The sequence below is a fragment of the Meles meles genome, chromosome 6 (genome assembly GCF_922984935.1).
Source record: "Meles meles chromosome 6, mMelMel3.1 paternal haplotype, whole genome shotgun sequence".
NCBI classification, from domain to species: Eukaryota; Metazoa; Chordata; class Mammalia; order Carnivora; family Mustelidae; genus Meles; species Meles meles.
This window is the reverse complement of record NC_060071.1, coordinates 141,292,531-141,316,365: the sequence shown is the minus strand read 5'-3', so window position 1 is coordinate 141,316,365 and position 23,835 is coordinate 141,292,531. Positions and strand designations below refer to the sequence as shown.

The following is a 23,835-nucleotide window of genomic DNA, read 5'->3' as shown; positions in this document are numbered from 1 at the left end:
TTGGCTCCAAAGCAGGGTGGGGAGGCTCACTTGACCCAAACTTTAGGAATGACTTTAGGACTTGTCAAGGTCACCAGCCAGACCGCATATGGGAAAGGTTTCCCTGGTGGTGTGGTGACACCCACATTGAAAAGGTGGCTGTCTACTGTGAAAGCGATTTCTCTGTATATAACAAAGGAACCAGTTCAGTTTGGCAATGAAAACATGAGCTTTGGAGTCAGGCGGATCTAGCCTGACCTCACCTATCAGTGAGCAATAGGTGAAGCATGAAAAAACCAGAGAACACAGCATCTCTAATACTGGCTGGTTGGGTTGTAAATTAGATACTAAAACGTTCGCAAGGTTCCCAGGCACCCAGCAGGTACTTCATTCGCAGACAGACACTGAACTAAAACAAGACCAAGAATAGAAGGAAACGCGTCCCGGTGCACGAGCGAGCGCTGAGCGGGAATGCTGCACCGCGGGTTCACCAGCTCCACCGGATCCCTCAGCCCGGGAGGTGTTACCGCCAGCAGCCGCAGCGAATCACGCGGCGGCGTCTAGATGGGGGCGGGACTTCCTATCTCAGGGCGCGCGCGCGCGTGCGTGAGTGCGAGCCCCGCCCCGGAACTGCGGTCGACGCTGCAGCTGAGGGACTTTGCAGGAGGTGTGCGCGGCGGTTGGCAGGCGTATGAGGGAACCGTGACGGCGTCTCCACGCGGTGAGTACCGGAGCCGGAGCGGGGCTGGGGCCGGCCCCCGGGGCTCGCGTGGTGGGCCTGTCTAGGACATTGGCTTCAGTTCTCGGGTCCAGAGAGAACGGCCGGGGGCCCCTGCTGCGGGCGTCCAGGCCCGGTGGCGTCGCCTCTCAGCGTCGAGCGCCGGTTGGGCTTGAGGAGAGGCGCGGCTGCGGGCCTCTAGCCCCCGGTGCCTGACCACCCCCGCCGCGGTGGAAGCGGGTGGTTTGCCGTCGTGGTGGAGCTGGGGCCGGGGGTGAAGCCTCTTTGCGCGCTGACGTGCAGAGCCGGTGAGGCGCCATGCCCAGCGGGTTCTGAAGTGCGTCACCTTTTTGCGTCGGTGTAACGACCCCCTGGGACAGACACCTTCATCATCCCCATTTACAGGCGAGGAGACAGGGGTTCACAGGCTCAGACGCCCGCCACGGACCCGGAGCCGGTCCGCATTTGAACAGCCACGTTTTACTTTTGGGCTTCCCTCCCGGACCTGTTATTTTTCTTGGATTTTCTGGAAAGGGAGACCGCGGATGGAGTGCCACTCAAACGTCTCCGTTGAAATGGGTGTTAAATCGCTCAAAATGTCACGGAAAAGCTGGATGGGCCAAGGCCAGAATGGTGAAATAGGCGTTTGCCTTCTTGGGTCAAGGCTTGAGCCCTTGCAGTAAAGCTGGCCCCCTAACCCCCACCCCCAAACCAAAAAGAAAAAATAACAGCAACAGCACCCCTTCGCGTTCTTAATTTGGCCTTCAAAATGACTTGGGTATGGCAGGCTCCATGCTCCATGCTTTACATAATTTTATTTCTTTGCATAAAACATTTTGTGCCTTAGATTATTATTGGGACCCTCTCTCATTTAAAAGATGAGAGCGCTGAGGTTCAGGGGGGATTAAACACCACTGTCCAGTGACACCCACGCAGTAAGTATTGGGTCTGGAATCCCGCCCAGATCTAGCTTGTGTCTGTTCCCTTCCATGTCCAGTTTTCCCTCTGTTCCAGGCCAGGCGGCCTACTTTGTTGGTATATTTCTTCTCTTTGATCTTCAGGGTTCTCTGTGTCCTCACTTCTTTGCAGGGCCGATACTCTGTAAGCTGCTTAGAAAATACTTGTTGCCTCAGACCCCTGCGCTCTTCAGTTGCTAACCTAATGGAACGCTTGTCTCCTTTTCTTTTCAGCAACCATGAAGTTGAAGGAGACAAAATCAAGGCCAAAGGCACCAAGCTTTGGCAGATTTCAGACAAAGGGAATCAAAGTTGTGGGAAAATGGAAGCAAGTGGAGATTGACCCAAATATGTTTGCAGATGGACAGATGGATGATTTGGTGTGCTTTGAGGAACTGACAGATTACCAGTTGGTCTCCCCTGCCAAGAATTCCTCCAGCCTCTTCTCAAAGGAGGAGCCCAAGAAGAGAAAGGCACAAAGTGTTTCTGGAAAGGAAGAAGGAGAGTCTAGCTCCTCAAAGAAAAAGATGAAGTTCAAGAAGAATAAAGACATGGAAACTGAAGGAATCAGTGCCCAGGAAGAGTTCGAAGTCAAAGATGCTGAACCAGAGCCTCAGGGAGATGGCAGAGTTTGTCCTGATCCACAGGTAGAGGAGATGGTATCAGAAAGCTTAGCCCAGACTGTTCCAAAAAAGAAAAAAAAGAAAGGGAAAAAAAAATTGGAGCCTTCCCAGGGTACTACTCCAAAAGTGCCCAAGAAAGCAAAGACATGGGTTCCTGAAATGCATGACCAGAAGGCAGATGTAACAGCATGGAAAGATCTATTTGTACCCAAGCCAGTTCTCCGAGCACTCAGCTTTCTAGGCTTCTCTGCACCCACACCAATCCAAGCTCTCACCTTGGCACCTGCCATCCGTGACAGATTGGACATCCTTGGGGCTGCTGAGACAGGTAAGGGCGTCCTTAGCTGGCCAGGTAAGATTGCTTTTGGGTTGACCTTGTGGCTGCTAACAGTTTGGATGGCTTGGGGAGAGGGGAGTTTGAGAACCAAACCACAAATGCATTGTTGAATAAAGGTGTTTAGAAGTCATCTAGCTCTGAGTTCAGATCTGTTACTTTATGATTGGTATCCTGGACAGGTCGCTTTATCTCAGTGACACCTGTAGGTCCTGTTATAAAATGAAGATAACACCATTGCCTATACTATTTTTCCCCCTTCTTTATGGGTTAAATGTAAATGCTACAGTAAAGTTTACACAGTACATTGCAAGTCATTTGCAAATGGTAGTTTTTTCCTGTTCTTGAGCCTTCCTAAATGACTCAGAAGGGTAAAGTAGGACTAAGATTAGCCCTCTAAAGAGGTACATCTTCATTAATTCTCAAGAGTTGTCCAAAGATAAAAGGGCTGCTTTGGGAATTGCTGAGTTTATCATTATTGGAAGGATTTGAGTGTGCGATAGATAACCAATAGGCGGATTTTGTAGGAAGATGTTGGCATGAGGTGACTCTTGGGACTAGGCATTATTTAAAGATCTTTCATTCCCTGGGCCATTTTAAGACTTTGTGAAGCAATGACAGGTTGACTTTAAGTCACTGTTTGGAGGGAGGAACTTGTACTGCCTGGTACTAAAATCCAACTAGACCAGCAGTAACCGATAGAAATATATATATATAATGTGAGCCATGTAGGGATTTTAAATTTTCTAGGAGCCATATTTTAAAAAGGTAAAAAGAAAAGGTAAAAGTGAATTTTAATGCTGTATTTAATTAATTTGTAAAAATTTCAATATATAATTAAAATTATTGAGATTTTTACATTCTTTTACACTAAGTTTTCAAAATGTGACGTATTTTGAATTTGCAGCACATCATTTAGAGTAACCACATTTGAAGTGCTTGATAGCCATTCATGCATGGCTAGTGACTGTTAGATCGTATGACGTAGAAGTAGACGATGTAGACACTTTGTGCCTTGGGTTTCTGGAAAGGGTGATCCGGAAAATACGGGTGAGGTTCTGTAGAAGAGTCACGTAGATGGAAGAGTAAGGAAGCCTCAGGGGAGTGGAAATAATAATAGTAAGAACATTTTCTTCGCGTTTAAAATCTGTCCTGCACTGTGTTAAGTACATCATATTGATGAACTTGGTCCTCAAAATCACCCTGAAATAGGTTGCATTATTATTATCATCTTACTCATGAGTAAACACAGCCTCACAGACGACAGTATCCCTAAAACAGCAGCTGAAAAGTGGTAGTGCCTGGATTCTAGACTAGGTCTATGTGCTATTAAGCATTCTGCTGCTTAGATTTATTCAGCTGCATTGCTTTGTGCAAAGGCCTGGAAGTGGGTTTCTGGGAACAGAGCCAAGGTTGTATGAGCCACTGTGGCTAGAGCCCGACATTTGGATTCAAACCACTGCTCCTTTCAGGCTATCCCGGTGGAATGCTGTGAATCTGCAGGTCCAAGACTCAAAAAGACTTGTGGGGCTGTGGACAGACTGCCACCCATACAGTTTGAATATATCCATCAGCCCAAAAGATGCTTTGGGCCCCTTTTGAAATCTCTCCTGGGTCCCGCTCCTGTTCATCCCCAAGGCAACCTCTGATACGCTTTCTATTACTTTAGATTTTTGTTTTCCAGCATTTTATATAACAGAATCATACACTAGGTAGGTACTTTTGAGAGGGGTTGGGTGTTTGGCTCTTTCACTCAGCATGCTTTGAGATTCAACCATGTTACTGCAAGTACCAGTAGTTCATTGCTTTTTATTGATAGTTAATATTCTAGTGTATGGATATAATACAGTTTGTTTATTCATCTGTTGATGGATATTTTTGTTCTTTATAGTTTTTGGCTATACAAATAAAGCTGTTTATAGGGGCACCTGCTGACTCTATTCATTAAGCCTCTAACTCTTGATTTTAGCTCAGGTCATAATCTCCATGTCCTGTGATTTATCTTCATGTCAGGCTCTGCACTCAGCGTGGAGTCTGCTTAAGATTCTCTCTCCCTTGGGGCACCTGGGTGGCGCACTTGGTTGAGGATCTGCCTTTGGCTCAAGTCATGATCCTGGGGTTCTGGGATCGAGCCCCGCATCGGGCTCCCTGCTTAGCAGAGAGCCTGCTTCTCCTGCTCCCTCTGCTGCTCCCCCTGCTTGTTCTCCCTCTCTGTCAAATAAATAAATTAAATATAAAAAAAAAAAATTCTCTCTCCCTTTCCTTCTCCCTCCCTGGTGCCTGCTGCACACTGTTGCCCAGGAGGTCTTTGTCTCTTCCTCCCTCCCTCTCTCCACCCTCTTTCCCACCCACCCTTTCTCCCTCCCAAATAAATAAATAGATAAAATTTAAAAACAAAAGCTACTGTAAATATAGCTGTGTTAGTCTTTGTATGGGTATATGCTTCAGTTTCTGTTGGGTAAATACCTGTGGAATAGCTAAGTCCTAAGGTAAATGTAATTTTTTAGGAGTTTCCTAAAGTGATTATAGCATTTTACTTACCCACCCAGTTAGAGTTTGAATGGGTCTCTGTCCCTGCTGATACTTGGTATGTTCAGTCTTCATTTTAATTAATTAATTTTTTATTTTTTATTTTTTTAATCATTTATTTCACAGACCGAGATCCCAAGTAGGCAGAGAGGCAGGCAGAGAGAGAGGAAGGGAAGTAGGCTCCCTGCTGAGCAGAGAGCCTGATGCTGGGCTCCATCCCAGGACCCTGGGATCATGACCCGAGCTGAAGACAGAGGCTTAACCCACTGAGCCACCCAGGCGCCTGATATTGCAGCTTTAGAATAAATTTTAAATCAGGTAGAGTAAGTCCTCTTTGTTCTTCTTAAAAGTTATTTTGGCTATTCTAGGTCCTTTATGTTTCCATTTGAAATTTTTTTTTAAATAATTTATTTGACAGAGAGAAATCACAACTAGGCAAGAGAGGCAGGCAGAGAGAGAGGAGGAAGAAGGCTCCCTGCGGAGCAGAGAGCTTGATGTGGGGCTGGATCCCAGGACCCTGGGATCATGACCTGAGACGAAGGCAGAGGCTTTAACCCACTGAGCCACCCAGGTGCCCCTCCATTTGAATTTTTAAATCAACTTTTCAGTTTCTACAAAAAGCCAGATGGTATTTGGATTGAGACTGTATTGATTATAAAGCAAACTGAGGACAAATGACATCTGGATAATACAGAATATTCCCATGATTGTAGTATACCTCCATTTCTTAAGGTCTTTAATTTTTTTAGCAGTGTTTTGTAGTTTATACTGTATACACATTTATTATTAGATTTATCCTTAAATATTTCATATTTTTGATGCTACCGTAAATGATAACTTAAATTTTTCTATTTCAGATTGTTGCTAAATAAAAATAAATAGAAATATGTAGACTTCTGTATTGATTTTGTGGCCTGCAACTTGGTACCATCAAGTAGTTTTTTTTGTTTGTTTAAGATTTTTATTCTAATTTAGAGAGAGAAAGAATGCAAACAGGGGGAGGGGCAGAGGGAGAGAGAATTCCAGGCGCACTCTCCACTGAGCCTAGAGCCCAACACAGGTCTTGATCTCACAGCCCTGAAATCATGACCCACACCAAAACCGAGAGTCAGATGCTTAACTGACTAAACCATCCATAGGCCCCCCACCCCCCACACACTCTCATGAAGTAGTTTCTTAAAGATTATATCAGGTTTTATATAGTTATCATCCAGTCTAGATGCTTTTTGTTTATTTTTACCTTATTGCAATAAAACCTCCAATACAATTTTGAATTGAAGTGGTAGAGTGGACACCATTATTTTGTTCCTGATCTCTGGGGAATAGTACTCCGTTTTTCATCATTAAGTATGATGTTAGGTCTAGGTTTTTCATAGATGGCCCTTTATCCGATTGAGGAAGTTCTCTTCAGTTCCTAGTTTGCTGAACATTTTTATCAGGAATGTTGGTTTCTGAAATGCTTTTTATGCATTTATTAAGGTTTTTCATTTAGAGTCTGTTGATAATGGTGAATTACACTGATTCTGAAATACTAAACTAAATTTAACATTCCTGGGATAAACCAAATTTGGTTACAGTGCTCTTATTCCATTTATATATTGGATTTGATTTATTAAAGTTTTGTTGATAATTTTTGAATTTCTGTTCATGGGATAGTGGTTCGTAGTTTTTTTTTGTTTTTTTTTTAAGATTTTATTTATTTATTTGACAGACTTGAGATCACAAGCAGGCAAAGAGGTAGGCAGAGAGAGAAAGGGAGAAGCAGGCTCCTTGCTGAGCAGAGAGCCCGACATGGGGCTCGATCCCAGGACCCTGGGATCATGACCTGAGCTGAAGGCAGAAGCTCTAACCCACTGAGCCACCCAGGCGCCCCAGTGGTTTGTAGTTTTCTAGTCATGTCTTTGGTTTTTGGAATCAGAGTAATGCAAGCCTTGAAATGACTTTGAAGTATTCTCTTCAGTTTTCTGAAAGAGTTTGTATAGAATTGGTATTTTTTTTCTTCCTTAAATATTTGGTAGCCTTCATCTGTGCTTGGATACACTTGACTTTGTAGGGTGGGTTTTTTTTTTTTTTTTTTTTTTTTAAGATTTTTATTTCTTTGACAGACAGATCACAAGTAGGCAGAGAGGCAGGCAGAGAGAGAGGAAGGGAAGTAGGCTCCCTGCTGAGCAGAGAGCCGCATGTGGGGCTTGAGCTCAGGACCCTGGGATCATGACCTGAGCCGAAGACAGAGGCTTTAACCCTCTGAGCCACTCAGGCGCCCCTGTAGGGTGGGTTTTAACTTACAGATTTAATTGCTTCAATGTGTTAGAAGTATTTGTGTCACTTATTTTTTCTTGAGTGATAGGTTTCTTTGCAGTTCCACAAGTCCGTGTGTTTTGAAGCTCTGTTATATTTAGGTATATAAATGTTTAGGACTGTAGGAATAGTCATTCTCTAAATTCTATAAATTCTATAATAATTCATTCTCTAAATGAATTTATTCCTTTCATTATGAAAGGGCCTTCTTTATCCCCAAAGTATTTTTTTTCCTAAAATCTTATCAATCTGATATTAATGTATCTTTTCTAGCTTTATTTTGATTAATATTAGCATGGTATGTTTTGCATACTTACATTTTTTAAGATTATTTTTAAGTAATTTCTACACCCAGCATGGGGCTCAGATTTACAACCCTGAGATCAAAAGTCACATGCTCTATCAACTGAGCCAGCCAGATGCCCCTCATACTTGTACTTTTAACTTATTCATGTCATTGCATTTTAGGTGGGTTTCTTGGAGCTTCTTAGTTGGTGAACCCATCCTTGTGCTAGAGGGGTGGTATACCCCCAGTTCCACAGGGACAGAAGCCCTTGGAACCCTTCCAAACCTTGCCTTATGTACCTCTTCATCTGGCTTTTCATCTGTATCCTTTATCATATTTATTTTAAAGAGACTTATAAGGGGAAAAAATGGCATTCTTGTAGAGAGCATGTGTTGGGTCTTGCTGTTTAAGTCTGTCTTTTATTTGTTGAGGTCATATACATTTAATGTGGTTATTGATAATGGTTAAGTTGTAATTTGTTATTTTGTTATTTGCTATACTCTTTCTCCTTTTAACTTCTTTTAGACTGATTATTTTTTGTGATGGCATTTTATATCCTTTAATGATCTTATTAGCCGTAACTGTTGTGTTCTTTTAGTGGTTGCTTTTGGGTTTATAGTATATATCTTTATAGTCTATCTTCGAGTAATAATATACTATTTTTATATAGTACAAGAATCTTACAAGACTATATTTCCTTTTCTCCTTTACATTATTTTTTGTTTTACACTTTATATGTGTTAGAAATCCAAAATATGCATTTGACAAAGTACAGCATCCTCTCTTGATTAAAACTCTTAATAGTTTAGGGATAGAGGGCACATACCTCAATATCATCAAAGCCATCTATGAAAAACCCACAGCGAATATCATCCTCACTGGGAAAAAACTGAGAGCTTTTCCCCTGGGGTCAGGAACATCACAGGGATGTCCACTGTCACCACGGCTATTCATTATAGTACCAGAAATCCTAGGCTCAGCAATCAGACAAAAAGAAAGAAAAGGCATCCAAATCAGCAAAGAAGAATAAGTCAAGTTCTCACTCTTGGCAGGTGATAAGGTACTTTATGTGGAAAACCCAAAGACTCTGCCCCCAAACTGCTAGAACTATACAGGAATTCAGTAAAGTGTCAGGATATAAAATCGGTGCACAGAAAATAGTTGGCATTTCTATACACCAACAGTAAGAAGAAAGAGAAATTAAGGAGTCGATCCCATTTATAGTTGCACCCCAAACCATAAGATACCTAGGAATAAATCTAACCAAAGAGGCTAAGAATCTGTACTCAGAAAACTGTAGAATACTCATGAAAGAAATGGAGGAAGACACAGAGAAATGGAAAAACATTCCATGCTCCTGGATTGGATGAACAAATATTGTGAAAATCTGCAACAAATATTGTGAAAATCTAGAGCAATCTACACATTTAATGCAGTCCCTATCAAAATACCATCAGCTTTTTTCACAGAAATGGAACAAATAATCCTAAAATTTGTGTGGAACTAGAAAAGACCCTGAATAGCCAGAGGAATGTTGAAAAAGAAAAGCAAAGCTGATGGCATCACAGTTTCGGACTTCAAGCTCCATTACGAAGCTGTCATCATCAAGACAGTATGGCACTGGCACAAAAACAGACTCATAGATCAGTGGAACAGAATAGAGAGCCCAGAAATAGACCCTCAACTCTGTGGTCAGCTAATATTTGACAAAGCAGGAAAGAATGTCCAGTGGATAAAAGACAGTCTTTTCAACAAATGGTGTTGGGAAACTTGGACAGCGACATGTGGAAGAATGAGACGACTATTTCCTTATAGCACATACAGAAATAAGACTCAAAATGGACAAAAGACCTCAATGTGAGACAGGAATCCATCAAAATCCTTGAGGAGAATACAAGCAGCAACCCCTTCGACTTCAGTAACAGCAACTTCTTCCTAGACACATCGCCAAAGGCAAGGGAAGCAAGGATAAAATTAACTATTGGGACTTCATCAAGATTAAAAATTTGCACAGAAAGGAAACAAACCCAAAAGACAGCAGACAGAATGGGAGAAGATATTTGCAAGTGACATATCAGATAAAGGGCTAGTATCCAAAATCTGTAAAGAACTTAAGATACTCAATACTCAAAGAACAAATAATCCAATCAAGAAATGGGCAGAATGGGATGCCTGGGTGGCTCAGTCATTAAGTATCTGCCTTCAGCTCAGGTCATGATCCCAGGGTTCTGGAATTGAGGCCCTCATCAGGCTCCCTGCTCAGCGGGAGGCCTGCTTCTCCCTCTCCCACTCCCCCTGCTTGGGTTCCCCCTCTAACCCTTCTCTCTGTCCAATAAAAAAATCTTTTTTAAAAAAGTGGGCAGAACAGGGCGTCTGGGTGGCTCAGTGGTTTAAAGCCTCTGCCTTCGGCTCAGGTCGTGGTCCCAGGGTCCTGGGATCGAGCCCCACATTGGGCTCTCTGCTCAGCGGGGAGCCTGCTTCCTCCTCTCTCTCTGCTGCCTCTCTGACTACTTGCAGTCTCTGTCTATCAAATAAATAAATTAAATCTTTAAAAAAAATTTTTTAAAAAAAGTGGGCAGAAGACATGAACAGACATTTCTGCAAAGAAGACTTCCATATGGCCAACAGACACTTGAAAAAGTACTCAGCATCACTCAGCATTAGGGAAATACAAATCAAAACCACAGTGAGATACCACCTCACAGCAGTCAGGATGGCTAAAATCAAGTCAGGAAACAACGGATGTCGGTGGGGATGTCTGGAGAAAGGGGAACCTTCCTACACTGTTGGTGGGAATGCACACTGGTGCAACCACTCAGGAAAACAGTTTGGAGGTTCCTCAAAAAGTTGAAAACAGAGCTACCCTAAGACCCAGCAATTGCACTACTAGGTATTTACCCCAAAGATAGTGGTCCAAAGGGGCATCTGCACCCCAGTGTTTATAGCAGCAATGTCCACAATAGCCGAACTATGGAAAGAGCCTAGATGTCCATCAACAGATGAATGGATAAAGAAGACGTGGTGTATATATTCAGTGGACTATTACGCAGCCATCAAAAAACAGGTATCTTACCATTTGCAATGATGTGGGTGGAACTAGAGGGTGTTACGCTAAGCAAAATAAGTCAATCAGAGAAAGACGGTTACCATGTGACCTCACTAATATGTGGAATTTGAGAAGGCAGAGGTTGATAGGGGAAGAGAGGAAAAAATGAAGCAAGATGAAGCCAGAGAGGGAGACAAACCACAAGAGACTCAACTTCAGGAAACAAACTGAGGGTTGCTGGAGGGGAGGTGGGCAGGAAGGATAAAGAGGCTGGTGATGGACATTGGAGAGGTTATGTGCTATGGTGATTGCTGTGAATTTTTAAGACTGATGAATCACAGAGCTGTACCCCTGAAACAAATAATACATTGTATGTTAATAAATTTTTAAAAATCTAAAATACATTTTTATGTTTAATAATTTTTAGTTTGAACTTAAGTAATATGTTTAAGAAAAATCTTTCATATTTACCCATGTTACCATGACTTTCTGGTAGTCTTTATTTGTGCAGATCCAGAATTTCATCCGGTAGCATCTTTTGCATGGAAGACTCCCTGTAGTACTTCTTGTAGTTCAGGTTTACTGATGGATAAATTATTCAGCTTTTGGGTTCAGCCCAAAAGTTCAGCCCGAGTGTCTTTATTTTGCATTTGTTTTGAAAGGAATTTTTGCTAAGTAGACAGTTCTAGGTTGTCTTTCTCTCTCTCTCTTTTTTTTTTTTCAGGTCTTCAAATGAAGATGTAATACTGTCTTCTAGCTTTGATGGTTTTTTATAAAAAGTACTGCTTTATCTAAAGTGTTAAGGGGCTGTTTTGCTCTCTTTTTTTCTTATGCTTATTTTTTTGTGGGTTTTTTTTTTAACTGAGATCTCATTTTCCTTTGAAGATTATTTGTGAGAATTCTTTTTTTTAATAGGTTTTTTTTTTTAATTTGAGAGAGAGCGAGAGATCAAATTGGGGAAGAAGCAGGGGGAGAGGGAGAGAGAGGATCCTTTGAGTGGACCCTTTGCTGACTTGGGGCTCAATCCCATGAACCAGGCCAAAACCAAGAGTCAGGATGCTCAACAGACTGAGCCACCCAGGTGCCCTTTGTGAGAATTCTTTGAGGCCTATGATAAAGGGTTCTTCCTCCAGAGATCACTTACTTGCTTTTGTTGAGGACATAACTTTGGACCTACTATAAATTCTCGACTTGAACTGTTTTGTTTGTTTGTATTAACTGCCCAGAAGATGTGAATTTGGGTTTCGTATACATTCAGAGATTCAGTTTGAAAATGTTCAAGCATAGATAAATTTGTGCTAATTTTAAGTTTTCCCAAAAACTAAGAAAATTATTCTCTACTCCCATCTTCTCCACCTAAGGTCTTAGGAAATTAGAGATTTCCATTCTCTATACCCTAATGTGGTAGTGTATGTTACAGCAATGACAAAACACACAAAACTTGCTTATTTCTAGAGTTTCAGTGCTTGGATTTTGTGTGTAGCTCATATGGTGACATCAGGCCTCAGTGCTTGTCTGCTAGACTTTTTCTCAAGCTCTTAATTATAGATAACCGCTGTTTGCAGTGCTGTCGGGAAACCTGTGCTGAGTGTAGGAGCTTTGGGTTGTTTGGGGTAGCACTTGGCTATCAGGGTCCTTTATTCTGGGTAAAGAAAGAAACCCAAACAAAAAGTAAGTATATTTATTGATTCACACTGTTTTTGTTTTTTTTTTTACTTCTAAGGAAGTGGAAAAACTCTTGCCTTTGCCATTCCAATGATCCATGCGGTGCTCCAGTGGCAGATGAAGAAGAAGCCTACTCCAGCTCCAAGTGACACAGGAGCAGTACCTGGTGACACTAGAATGGAGGCGACAACTGAGTCTGGAGTCCCGCCTGATGAGATTGGAGTTGAGGGCGAAGTCCTGCCTAGTGAAGCTGGAGTGAAGGCTACAGCACCACCCAGCAAGGTCACGTCTGGAGTTGCTGTCTCTGACCAGGTGCTGCCCTCCTGTGATGATGATGCTGGTGAAGGACCTTCTTCTCTGATCAGGGAGAAGGCCATCCCCAAACAGGATGAAGACAAAGAGGAAAAGCTTGATGAAGAGGAGACTGGAAGGTTGAAGCAAGAGTTGGGTGGCAAAATTACCACCTGTAAAGCACATCCAAAGCGCCCTCTGCTTGGGCTGGTTCTGACTCCCACTAGGGAGCTCGCTGTCCAGGTCAAGCAACACATTGATGCTGTGGCCAAGTTTACAGGTGAGGTTTAATTCCATTTGATAAATACTTCTGAGAGGATCCTAGAACCTGGGGTGGCAAAGGTGAACAAGCTATGGCTCCTGCCCTCTAGGGGAAATCTCTCTCACCTGCCAGAGAATTAAGCCTTACAGAAAATTGTTTGAGTTAACACTTTCTCAGTTCTCCCAAGGATGGCGCATAGCTGGTGCCACTTGAGATGCGTAGGAAGTTAGTTTATTGGATATGGTGGATGCTTAAGGCAGGGGTTGGCAAAGTATCTCTTTTTGTAAATAAAGTGCAGCCTCACCCATTTGTTAACATAGTGTCTGAGGCTGCTTTTGCACTACCAAGGTAGAATGAAGTAAAGTTAGTAATTGTGACAGATTTAGCTCACAAGGCCAAAATGCTTACTATTTACCTTTAAGAAAGAGTGTGCCAACCTCTGCCTTGGGTACTAGAACTTACTGTCTCAGGGAATTCCTTTCGGGAAGGGCTGCACAGTGAGAATTTTATCTTTATAATAAAAGCAACAGTTACTTACCAGGCTCCTGCTGTGTGCCAGGCGCTTTGCTAAGCACTTTGCTGACATGATCCTGTGTTTTCTTTCCACATTGGATACCTTGAGAAATCCTCCACCAGAGAACAGAACAGACAGTAGGCATTAGAGGAGGTTCATCTTAATTCTCATTGAAGGAGATGGGCAGGGCTTTCTAGGGAGGTGTGTCACAGCTGCAGAGTGAGCTCATTCCCGGTATTGCTTAGTTTTCCTGGAACTTTGGGTAAACATGCCTGGGTTCAAATCCAGCTCTTCTGTTGTTGATAAAGGGGAGGGAGTAAGAAGAAATGAGGTTGGGGAAGTAGGCAAGGCCCAGATCTAGGAGTGGCACGGAGAATCAGTCTAGGCCCACTTTTTTAGCCTTCCACTCTGTCCCACCCTCACAAAGGGGAGCTGTCCTGGTGATTGATTGCCTTTGCCAATCTGGGGGCGCCTGTCCTAGTTGTGGCAGAAAATACACAGCCAGACTGGATAACAGGGTCTTTCATATTTTGTGTATCATAGGAATTAAAACTGCTATTTTGGTTGGTGGAATGTCCGCGCAGAAACAGCAGAGGATGCTAACCCGCCAGCCAGAGATTGTGGTTGCCACTCCGGGACGGCTGTGGGAGCTAATTAAAGAAAAGCACCCTCATTTGAGCAACCTTAGGCAGCTCAGGTAAGTGACAGTGCCTCCCCTTTCCCTCCCTTTTCTGTTGTGGGCCTGAGGTAGCACGGTAGCGTACGCACTGCCTTCTCCCTGTCACTAAGTGCATGGTGTGGAACCAGCTGGACTTTGGCCTCTAGAAAACTGGGCATGAGGGGATGGAGTCCCTGGTGGTGGTGGTGTGTGTATGTCTGTGTGTGTTGGGGGTGGAGCTGGTAGTTGAGTGTGCTGTGGAAATGACTCCTCAGGTTATGTGGGTCTCTCTGGATCTGCAGGTGCCTGGTGGTCGATGAGGCTGATCGGATGGTTGAGAAAGGCCACTTTGCTGAGCTCTCTCAGCTGCTAGAGATGCTCAGTGACTCCCAGTACAACCCAAAGAGACAGACGCTTATTTTTTCTGCCACACTGACCCTGGTACATCAAGCTCCTGCTCGAATCCTTCATAAGAAGCATACAAAGAAAATTGACAAAACAGCCAAACTTGACCTCCTCGTGCAGAAGGTTGGCCTGAGGGGCAAGCCCAAAGTCATTGACCTGACCAGAAGTGAGGCCACAGTGGAGACACTGACTGAGACCAAGATTCATTGTGAGACGGATGAGAAAGACTTGTATCTGTATTACTTCCTGATGCAGTATCCAGGCCGCACCTTAGTGTTTGCCAACAGTATCTCCTGCATCAAACGCCTCTCTGGGCTCCTCAAAGTTCTGGATATCATGCCACTGACCCTACATGCCTGCATGCACCAGAAGCAGAGGCTCAGAAACCTGGAGCAGTTTGCCCGTCTGGAAGAGTAAGTCAGGCCTGTACCCAGAGCCCAGTTTCTAGTCATTAGATCAAGGTTGCCAGGATGGGGAGATGATGGGAAGCTGCCTTCTGACCTGGAGGCCTTATCAGTAGATGGTAGCCCTTTTTCCCACATCCTGAAGTGGGCTTACTCTTACCTGATGCATTTGGTTGCTGATAATGCCCAACAGAAACGCTCTTAATAATGAGTAATGGTGACAATAAACATGTTGCTGTGGAAACACGGAACAAGAGTATCATGTTGACATTTTAGATACGTTATCACATTCATTCAGTTCTAACTTCTTTGAGAAGAAACAGAATAGATTTATTGTTAAGAACACAGACTGGGAGGGCCTGGGTGGCTCCGTGGGTTAAGGCCTCAGCTTTTGGCTCGGGTCATGATTCCGGGGTCGTGGGATCGAGCCCCGCGTCAGGCTCTTTGCTTGGCGGGGAGCCTGCTTCCCTTCCTCTCTCTCTGCCTGCCTCTGCCTACTTGTGATCTCTTGTCTGTCAAATAAATAAGCAAAATCTTAAAAAAGAAAAACGGACTAGAACCAGACTGCTTGAGATTAAGACCTTGGCTGTGCCACTTCTAGCTGGCCTAATTACTTCAGTGTGTTGCATTTTTCTCATAATTTGTGTAATAGAATGATAGTAGAAGCTAATCGAGAGGGTTAGTTAGAAAGATTAAGGGAATTTATACATATAAAGCATTTAGAACAAATGTTTAGCCCACAGTAGGTACTTGCTAAATGTTTTAATACCACATAGCATATATTGTCATTATTCCCATTTTATAGATTCATAAGATCAAGATCTAGAAAAGCTAATCAGCTTGCCCAAGATTTCTCAGCCGGAAAATGACAGAGCGCCCTCGGCCTCAGACCGATCAGACCCAGAGCTCGTGCTTTGTCCTACTGTGCTGCACTGCGCATCCCCTTTTGGGCGCAGTGATGCTTGCCAGTGTGCATATTGTCAGGATAGGGACTGGAAAAATTGAGGTCAAATCTAGATTGACTTTTGCCATGTGTTCTGTCAGGTTACAGAGTGATTAATTTCTAGAACAAATGTCTGGTTTACCTCCCTTGGAATATTGCTAGGTAGAAGTTAGTGGTTTATATGGCGTCTAAATGGCGGTGTTTGTCTGATTGGATGGGGGACCCCAAATGTGGGGCAATAGTCCGCTAGAAGCCAAGGCGCTGGCATTGAAAGAATTCACCTGAGGCAGAACAAAGGAGATGGAAGTTTATGAATATACCACAAGGGAGTGGGTAAGCAGGACAGCAGAGAAGAGGCTTTCTGCAGTGAGGCAGTGGATGGGGCCCTTTCTGAAGGGGGAAGATGAGGGAGTATGGCCATGTATGGAATTCTCCCTTTTTTGCTAACTGCCTAGTTGTAAGTAGCCTATTGGTCAGTTAGGGCCTGTGGATATTTTGAGGTGGGTTCCCTGATGGGCCTGTCTGTATTCAGCCAGGTGGTAGCTGTGGGCCCTTTCTTTCTATATTCCATTCCTCAAGTCTGTTTGCCTGCAAATGGCCTCTACATTTTATTCAATCTATTTTTTTTTTTTTAAGATTTTATTTATTTGTCAGAGAGACAGAGAGAGAAAGATCACAAGTAGGCAGAGAGGCAGGCAGAGGCAGAGGGAAAAGCAGGCTCCCTGCCGAGCAAGGAGCCCGATATGGAACTCGATCCCGGACGCTGGGATCATGACCTGAGTCGAAGGCAGCCGCTTAACCAACTGAGCCACCCAGGCGTCCCTACATTTTATTCAATCAGGAGATGGGAAACTATGGCCGGTGGGCTAAATCAAGTAGTTTTATTGGAAGACAGCAAGACCCATTTATGTATTGTCTGTGGCTACTTTTGCAGTAGCAGAGTTGAGTAGTTTCAACAGAAACTTAACCACCTGCAAAGCCCAAAATAATTTATAGTCTGGCCCTTTATAGAAAAAGTTACTACTTTTGACTTAGAGCAGTAGTTGAATATTTTACAAACTTGAATTTGCATCATTCTTCAGCCCTACCTCAGAACTACAGGGAGAAGGGATTCTGAAGAGCCCAGAATCTCAAGTTTTTAAGACACAGATCAGGTGCTTTTGACTTTCCTTGAACTACACATACATAAAGAAACTTACTGAGTGTTTACTGGAAACCAGGAACTGTTGTAGGTAATAGAACAGTAAGTAATGCAAAGTCCTTGCTGTTACAGGGTTTACATTCCAGTGGAGGGAGATCATAAATTGAAAAGCAAGTAATGTAGTTTGTCAAGTGGTGCTGAGTGCTGAGGAGTAAAGTTGTGCAGGGAGTTGTGCAAAAGCGGGGTCAGGGAGGTTTCCCTGAGAGGCAGGGGTTACAGCAGAGTGTGGATAAGGCAAGGAAACATGAATGTCTGAGGAAGACTTTGTAGGACCTGTGGTGTAGCAAGTGCAGAAGCTTAGAGGCCAGAGCATGTTTGACAAATTGGAAAGAAAGCGGGGATGTCTGTGTGACTGGAGGGAAGTAAGTGGGAGGGTGATAGAAAATGAGGTCACTGACGTAGCGTATGTATGGCCTCATTTAATTTACTGGAGGTGGTCTTTTATTATTGGCAGAGGGTGGCTGGTTGATTGTGGCCAATGAGACCCAGCTTTGGATCCTGGCTCCACAAGTGAATAGCCATGTTTGTGCCTTGGGAAGTTAATCTCTCTGAGCCTCAGTTGCTTCATCTGGCATACTCAAGAGGTGGTAAGAATCTGATTAATGATAGCTATTAGTTATTATTAATGAGCTTTGTCTCTCTACCACAGTTGTGTCCTCCTGGCAACAGATGTCGCAGCTCGGGGCCTGGATATTCCTAAAGTCCAGCATGTCATCCATTACCAGGTAGGAGCATCAGGGAATTTGTTTCATCGAATGGGGGATTTTTCAAGCAAATGTTTGGGGAGGGAGAAGAATTATTAGTCCCAGGGCCTCGTGCCGCAGAGTACCACTGGCATCTGGTGACTGACTGGCTGCTGCCACATTTGGAACATTCATGAGATTTATTCTCAGAAAACCTCTTAGCACTTCTGATTATCACTTAGCTCCTCTGTCTTTGATTTGGAAAAACTAATGGATGTTGCCGGTTAGAGTCTTATTTTCTTCCATGGAATGGGCATGTAAACTGGTTACCATGGTGTAGAGAAGTAGAAGAGTGTGGTGGTTAGGACCTGCCTGGGCTTAAATCCCAGCTGTGTAACCGTGAGCAAGCTCTTTAGTCTCTTTCTGCCTCAGTGTTTTTGTTGAATGGAAGTTATCACTGTATCTACTTTGTTAAGTTTTTATTAAGGCAGAGTAAGTTATTTCTGAAGAGTTTAGAAAGAGCCAGGGCATATTCTGAGCACTTACTAATTGTGAGCTGCCATTGATACTGAAATTAATATTAGTGCATGCCCCTGATAAGTTCTAGCGTAGAGTGGTGCTTAGGAGCTTCGGCTTCGGAGCCACCCTCGCAGGGTTCAGATGCTTGTGGTCTGCTTCAGAGTTATTTGTTAGCTTTGGGCCTGTTACTTACTATCTCTGGTTTCAGTGTCATTGTAAATTGGGAGTGATGATATTGCCTAACCCTATTACTGTGAGAATTAAATGAGCTCCTGCTGATGAAAACCCTAGCACGGTGTTAAATATTTAGTAAGGTATAGTTATTCTGACGTTATTATTTCATCTTTCCAATCTCTCATGCTTTAAAAAATCTTTCAGGGTGTAAGAGCGCCTGGGCAGCTCTGTCAGTTGGGCGTCCAACTCTTGGTTTTGGCTGATCTTATGGGTCATGAGATCAAGCCCAGTGGGGGGCCCTGAGCTCAGTGGGGAGTCTGCTTGAGGTTTCTTTCCCTCTACCCCACCCCCCAAGCACATTCTCTCTGTCTCTCCAATAAATAAATCTTCAAAAAAATCTTCCAGGGTACCAGTTCGGTTAGCAAATCTTTCTTCCTCTTCTTTTTGGAGAAGAGGCTGGGCCAGTATTTGTGGGAGATACCCACATGAACAAAATACAGTCTTAGCCCCTGAGAAGTAGCAGACCAACTAATGGAGATGAGATAACCACAGCCATCATTTAAGGCAGGAGATATTAGAAAGTTGCAAAATATAATGGGAGAGAGTGGTAACTTCTAGTTTGGGAAGTTGGAAAGGGCTTTCTAAAAGATGCTTTGCATATAAGGATGGGGAGGATCTGGGCATGTAGAGGTGGAAGGGAAGGAGGAGAGAATGTGGAAGTGGGCAGTTGGCTGCAGTGGGGGATTATGTGGGGAGAAGAAAGTGAAAAATGGCCAATAGACCGCATTTCTAGCACCATTATGAACAGGTAAGTACTTAGAGCTGCATTGGAAGTGGTCGTGTTAACCTGGGCTCAGTGGAAAAGACTGTTCTTGATTAGTGGCATGTGCCATGGGTGCAGGGGAGGGAGGGATTGTCAGCACCCACGCCACACCCGTGGATAATATATCCAGTATATCTTAGAGTAGAAGCAGTGGAGCCTAGGGGTTAGCATGGTCTTTGCAGCTGGACTGCTTCAGGTCAGATCTTGGCTCCACTATTTAGTTCCTCAACCTAGGGGGAATTGCTTAACATCTCTTGTATGTCAGTTTCTTTGTCCATAATGTGGATAATCATGAAAGCACTTCGTGTTGCTATTTGGGAGGAATAAGTGGGATAATACACGCAGAATGCTTGGAATTGCCTGGCCCATTGTAATCACTCAGTAAATGTTGGTTATAATTACCATGTTCAATCGTTCATGTAGAGTTAATGAATCAGTGGGGTTTCTTTAGTTAGAGTGGGAATTCCAGTCAGAGCTTCGACTCACAAAGATTGGAGTGGCAGCTTTGGGCTGGGTCAAGCAGAATGGGAAAGACTAGAGATAAAATAAGTGATTGTCACTGTTCTGTTGAACAGTGTTCTTCGGATACCTGGAGCTAGGGCAGGGGGCATGGGAGGGCAGACACTGCGCAGTGAGTGGGCTGAAGAATTAGGACTAAGGGAAAAGGGCTGGATCTGTCCACAGTGTTAGAGAGGTTTCTAGCTGCCCGACTCGGGGAAGCTGGTCCTGAGGGGAAGAATACTGTTGGGTGATAACCGTGTGTTGACGTCCTGGTTCCTCTGGCAGGTCCCTCGCACCTCTGAGATCTATGTGCACCGAAGTGGTCGAACGGCTCGTGCCACCAGTGAAGGCCTCAGCCTGATGCTCATTGGGCCTGAGGATGTGATCAACTTTAAGAAGATTTACAAAACCCTCAAGAAAGACGAGGACATCCCACTATTTCCTGTGCAGACAAAGTACATGGACGCAGTCAAGGTAAAAAGAAAAGTTAAAAATCTGGGTACTAATGAGGGAAGGGATCATGCTGTATCTTCAGACCTTGCTGTGAGGCTCTGGCAGTAGGACCCTTGGAAATTAAGGATTCTGCCAACAGCTAAATAGGGAGATTTGTTTTTTAAAAAAAAAGGTGGTTGGGGAGGGAGAAAAAAAGGAAGGGGAATGGGGGCACTGTAGGTGTTAGAAGGGAGAAAGGTGAGTGGTCAAAAACATGAGGAATTTCCTTCTTGAGCCCTTTCTTCACTGCCAGCCCTGGAGCCTCCACTACCACCATCCCCCTCCGCTGGACAAGGACAGTTAGTGTGGCTGCCTGGACATCGGTCGTTGTAGGGAAGTAAGGTCAGCTTGTCTGCTGAGGCAGATACTAAAGCTTTGTCACATCTCTGAAGCAAATGCCAGGAATTCTACCTTTGGGGTTTTGTTTTAACTCCGCAAGCATTCAGTGGAGTAGCTGCTGCTGACTATGGGCCACCATGTGTCAGGTACCAAAGCCAGGTGGGTTTTCCTCCATAGAGGTCCACTGGCTTGTGAGGGAGGCTGAGCCCATGCTGAATTTCAGGTACACAGAGCACCATGGGACTGGTGGGGATTATGCTTACATTGGTAGGAGGTGAGGTTTCCTCCAAGCTTCCTGCATATGGAGAGGTGGAGAGGAGATAGAATTCCAGGAACTGAGGGAGCAAAAGCATGGAACAGGTCAAGGACCCCTGGCTCCTCTGACTTGAAAGGAGTATTAGCCATGCGGGAAAACATGATGAGAGATGAGCTTGGAAGGATGGAGAGGACAGAGAATTCCTGTTAGTAAGGAGTGTTGGGAGGTACTCTCGCTTGTCATGGCTCCTTTCCCCACACTACAGTATCTCATCCATTTTGCCCGTGTTTCCTTTCATTGTGGTCTGACCCCAGCACCCTTGAGCAGGAGAGTTGAAATGTTTTTGGCAAGGACAACATGGAAGGAGAAGGAAGGTGGTTCTGTGAGTTTGTGGTCCCTGTGATCAGTCACAGTGTGACTCTAACTTAGGGCTGTTGGGGTGTGTCAGGGTCCCAGCTCAGCTATGGTAGCTATCTGTGGTGTCTAGGAAAAAGAGTTCTCTTCAGACACCTGTAGATTGGCAGTCCAACCAAGGTGGGCTTCCCACAGGTGGGGCTCTTCAGGTTTGTCATTTGGAAAGCTGGCTCTTGTGATTTCGTTTGTATATGCTCATGTAATGATTGTTCTCTGTGCTTTTATTCAGAGGCCTGAGCGCTTTCAAGGTAACACTCTATTCCCTTCCCTCAGGAACGAATCCATTTAGCTCGACAGATTGAGAAGGCCGAGTATCGGAACTTCCAGGCTTGTCTGCACAACTCTTGGATTGAACAGGCAGCAGCTGCCCTTGAGATTGAGCTGGAAGAAGAGATGTATAAGGGTGAGTGGGCTGGATTCCGGACTTGAAGAATACATTCAGCATTTTTCATTTGTTTTTTTTCCTTCAACGTTTATCCTCTTGGAACTTCGCCACTACCATGGGTCCTGTTAAAATCAGCAAGATGCCTTTTCCTTTGTGACAGGCCTTACACTTAGATGAGCCTACCATCTTTGACCTTTGTTCCCTCTGTCTTACTTGTTGGGAGCCTTTAGCTGCTTCCCTCATGTGGAAAGGTAGTGACATCAGGGGTAGGCTGTGCGGCCAGTGCTGGTCCATTCCCTTAACTGGCTGTGTGACCAGGTCAAGCTCCTTAATCTCGCTTTTATACCTAGGCTGTCATATAAAGATGCAGGTCATAATGTTCCTACCTCATGGGGTTATTGCAAAAGATGGCTTGAATTGATGTATATAAAGTGCCTTAATTGGTACCTGGCAAATGGAAGGATTTGATACATTGTAAGTTATTATTTATGATCATTATTGTTTCTACTACACCAGTCATCATCTCATCTGATTGCCATGGTCTCATGACATGAATGGAGCAGGAGTTATCATTCTTTTACATATGGAAACTAGGGTTCATGGAAGAGAAGCTGTTTGTGCAGGGAAATAGCTCCATTACCAGGCCTTTCCTGAGCCTGACTCTGAACCTGGGCAAGAGCCTAGGGATTCAGGGATGAATCTCTGTGGTCCCTGCTCAAGGAAGGCTCTTGAGTCTGAAAACTGGTGGAACCAGATCTTGAACTGATACCAGAGTAGATCCGGTATTCTTTCCAGCCCACCTGAGGTGTTGGCATCTCAGTGCCAGAGCCAACAAATTCAGATGCTGACAAGCTGTCTGCTCAGCATGGAAGCTGGGAACCAGGCCAGTGGGCGTGGTGACAATGAACTGTTCCCCCTGAGAGCTCAGGCTTGGGACCTGAGCTCCGCTTCCTGAGGACCGGCTGGCTTGGGGCCCTTTGGCTGTGCCTACCTATAGAGGTGCAGTCACAGTGCTGGTGGGGAGGGGTAGGAGAGCTGGGCTGCCAGATGGTGTTCACAGTCTCCTGGGGTCTTTGTACCTGTCGAGTCACCATACCCCAACTAGCAAGTAGCAGTTGGGTGGGTTGTAAAAGAAAAACCATCTTCCAGTCAGGAGCCTTGGATTCTAATCTGTTTGACAGCAAGTTAGCTAGCTCTGTGACCGTCAGCAAGTACCCTCGAGTAAAATGGGAGGTCATTCCTGTGTTAGAGGCTTTCTTTTGAGGAATGAAGGATATAATGGCCCTGAGTATCCCTTCCCAACTATGTTAGAAGTTAGCCAATACTAGCTTCTCTAGAGAACTTTTGAATCTTGATTCTTCAATAGTTCCAGAACGTTTTCCATCGCAAGTATCCATCAAGGGAAACAAAAAGTTTCTACAAATTATAGCGAATATGGTCTGTTCTGTATTGTCTCTTAAGGAAGAAAAACTGACCAACAAGAAGAGCGTAGGAGACAAAAGCAGATGAAGGTCCTGAAGAAGGAGCTGCGCCATTTACTGTCCCAGCCCTTGTTCAAAGAGGACCTGAAAACGAAGTATCCAACTCAGTCTGGCAAGCTGCCCACGCTCATGGCTACCCCAAGAAATGGTGAGTCTGCTTTGAGCTGCCTCGCCAAGCAGAAGAAGAAGACGAAGAAGAAGGCGCCGCCAAAAGAGCAGCAGCAGGAACAACCTCAGCCAAGTACAAGTGCAGATTAACTGCCCTCCAGGTCAGTCTGTTAGTGACTGCACATCGTTTCTGTTCTCTGGTTTTGTGGATAATCTTCTCACTTTGCCTTTCACTCCTCTGCCAATCCCAGTTACAAAAATCCTCTTCCATACCAGCCCCCATTGCGAGAGAGACCTCATGCACATTTGTGTTTTGGAGAAAGAATTCTATGCAGCAGCTTGTATCTTTCTGTATTCCAGTGTGTATAGGCTTCTTGTATGTTCACCTTGTTTTTGTTAATTAAAATTAGTCAGAACCAGCGTGTTAATCCCGAGTTTTTAGCCAGAATATAGCTGTCCTATCCTCTGGTGGCAGATTGCACGTGGGGTTGCACGTAGGGTACATCTCATCCCGTTGGATAGTGGGGATGGAGCATTGGGTCTTCCTC

The 23,835-nt window shown here is 44.3% G+C and overlaps 1 protein-coding gene across 1 annotated transcript; it reads left to right on the top strand.

Moving 5' to 3' along the window:
- The first annotated feature begins 609 nt into the window (after nt 1–609).
- DDX24 (DEAD-box helicase 24) lies at nt 610–23,706 on the top strand. Its single transcript, XM_046007745.1, has 9 exons — nt 610–700; nt 1,888–2,604; nt 12,493–13,005; nt 14,045–14,198; nt 14,462–14,977; nt 17,762–17,837; nt 20,098–20,286; nt 21,587–21,716; nt 23,160–23,706. The coding sequence occupies exons 2-9, from the start codon at nt 1,893–1,895 to the stop codon at nt 23,435–23,437; spliced, it is 2,568 nt and encodes an 855-aa protein (XP_045863701.1). The 5' UTR covers nt 610–700; nt 1,888–1,892; the 3' UTR covers nt 23,438–23,706.
- The last annotated feature ends 129 nt before the right edge of the window (nt 23,707–23,835 follow it).

Excerpts from the sequence above, each read along its gene's own strand:
- DDX24 (XM_046007745.1), top strand. The coding sequence starts at position 1,893 with ATGAAGTTGAAGGAGACAAAATCAAGGCCAAAGGCACCAAGCTTTGGC. Across the intron at positions 2,605-12,492 it reads CCTTGGGGCTGCTGAGACAG|GAAGTGGAAAAACTCTTGCC; the intron begins GTAAGGGCGTCC and ends TTTACTTCTAAG. Across the intron at positions 21,717-23,159 it reads GGAAGAAGAGATGTATAAGG|GAAGAAAAACTGACCAACAA; the intron begins GTGAGTGGGCTG and ends TTGTCTCTTAAG.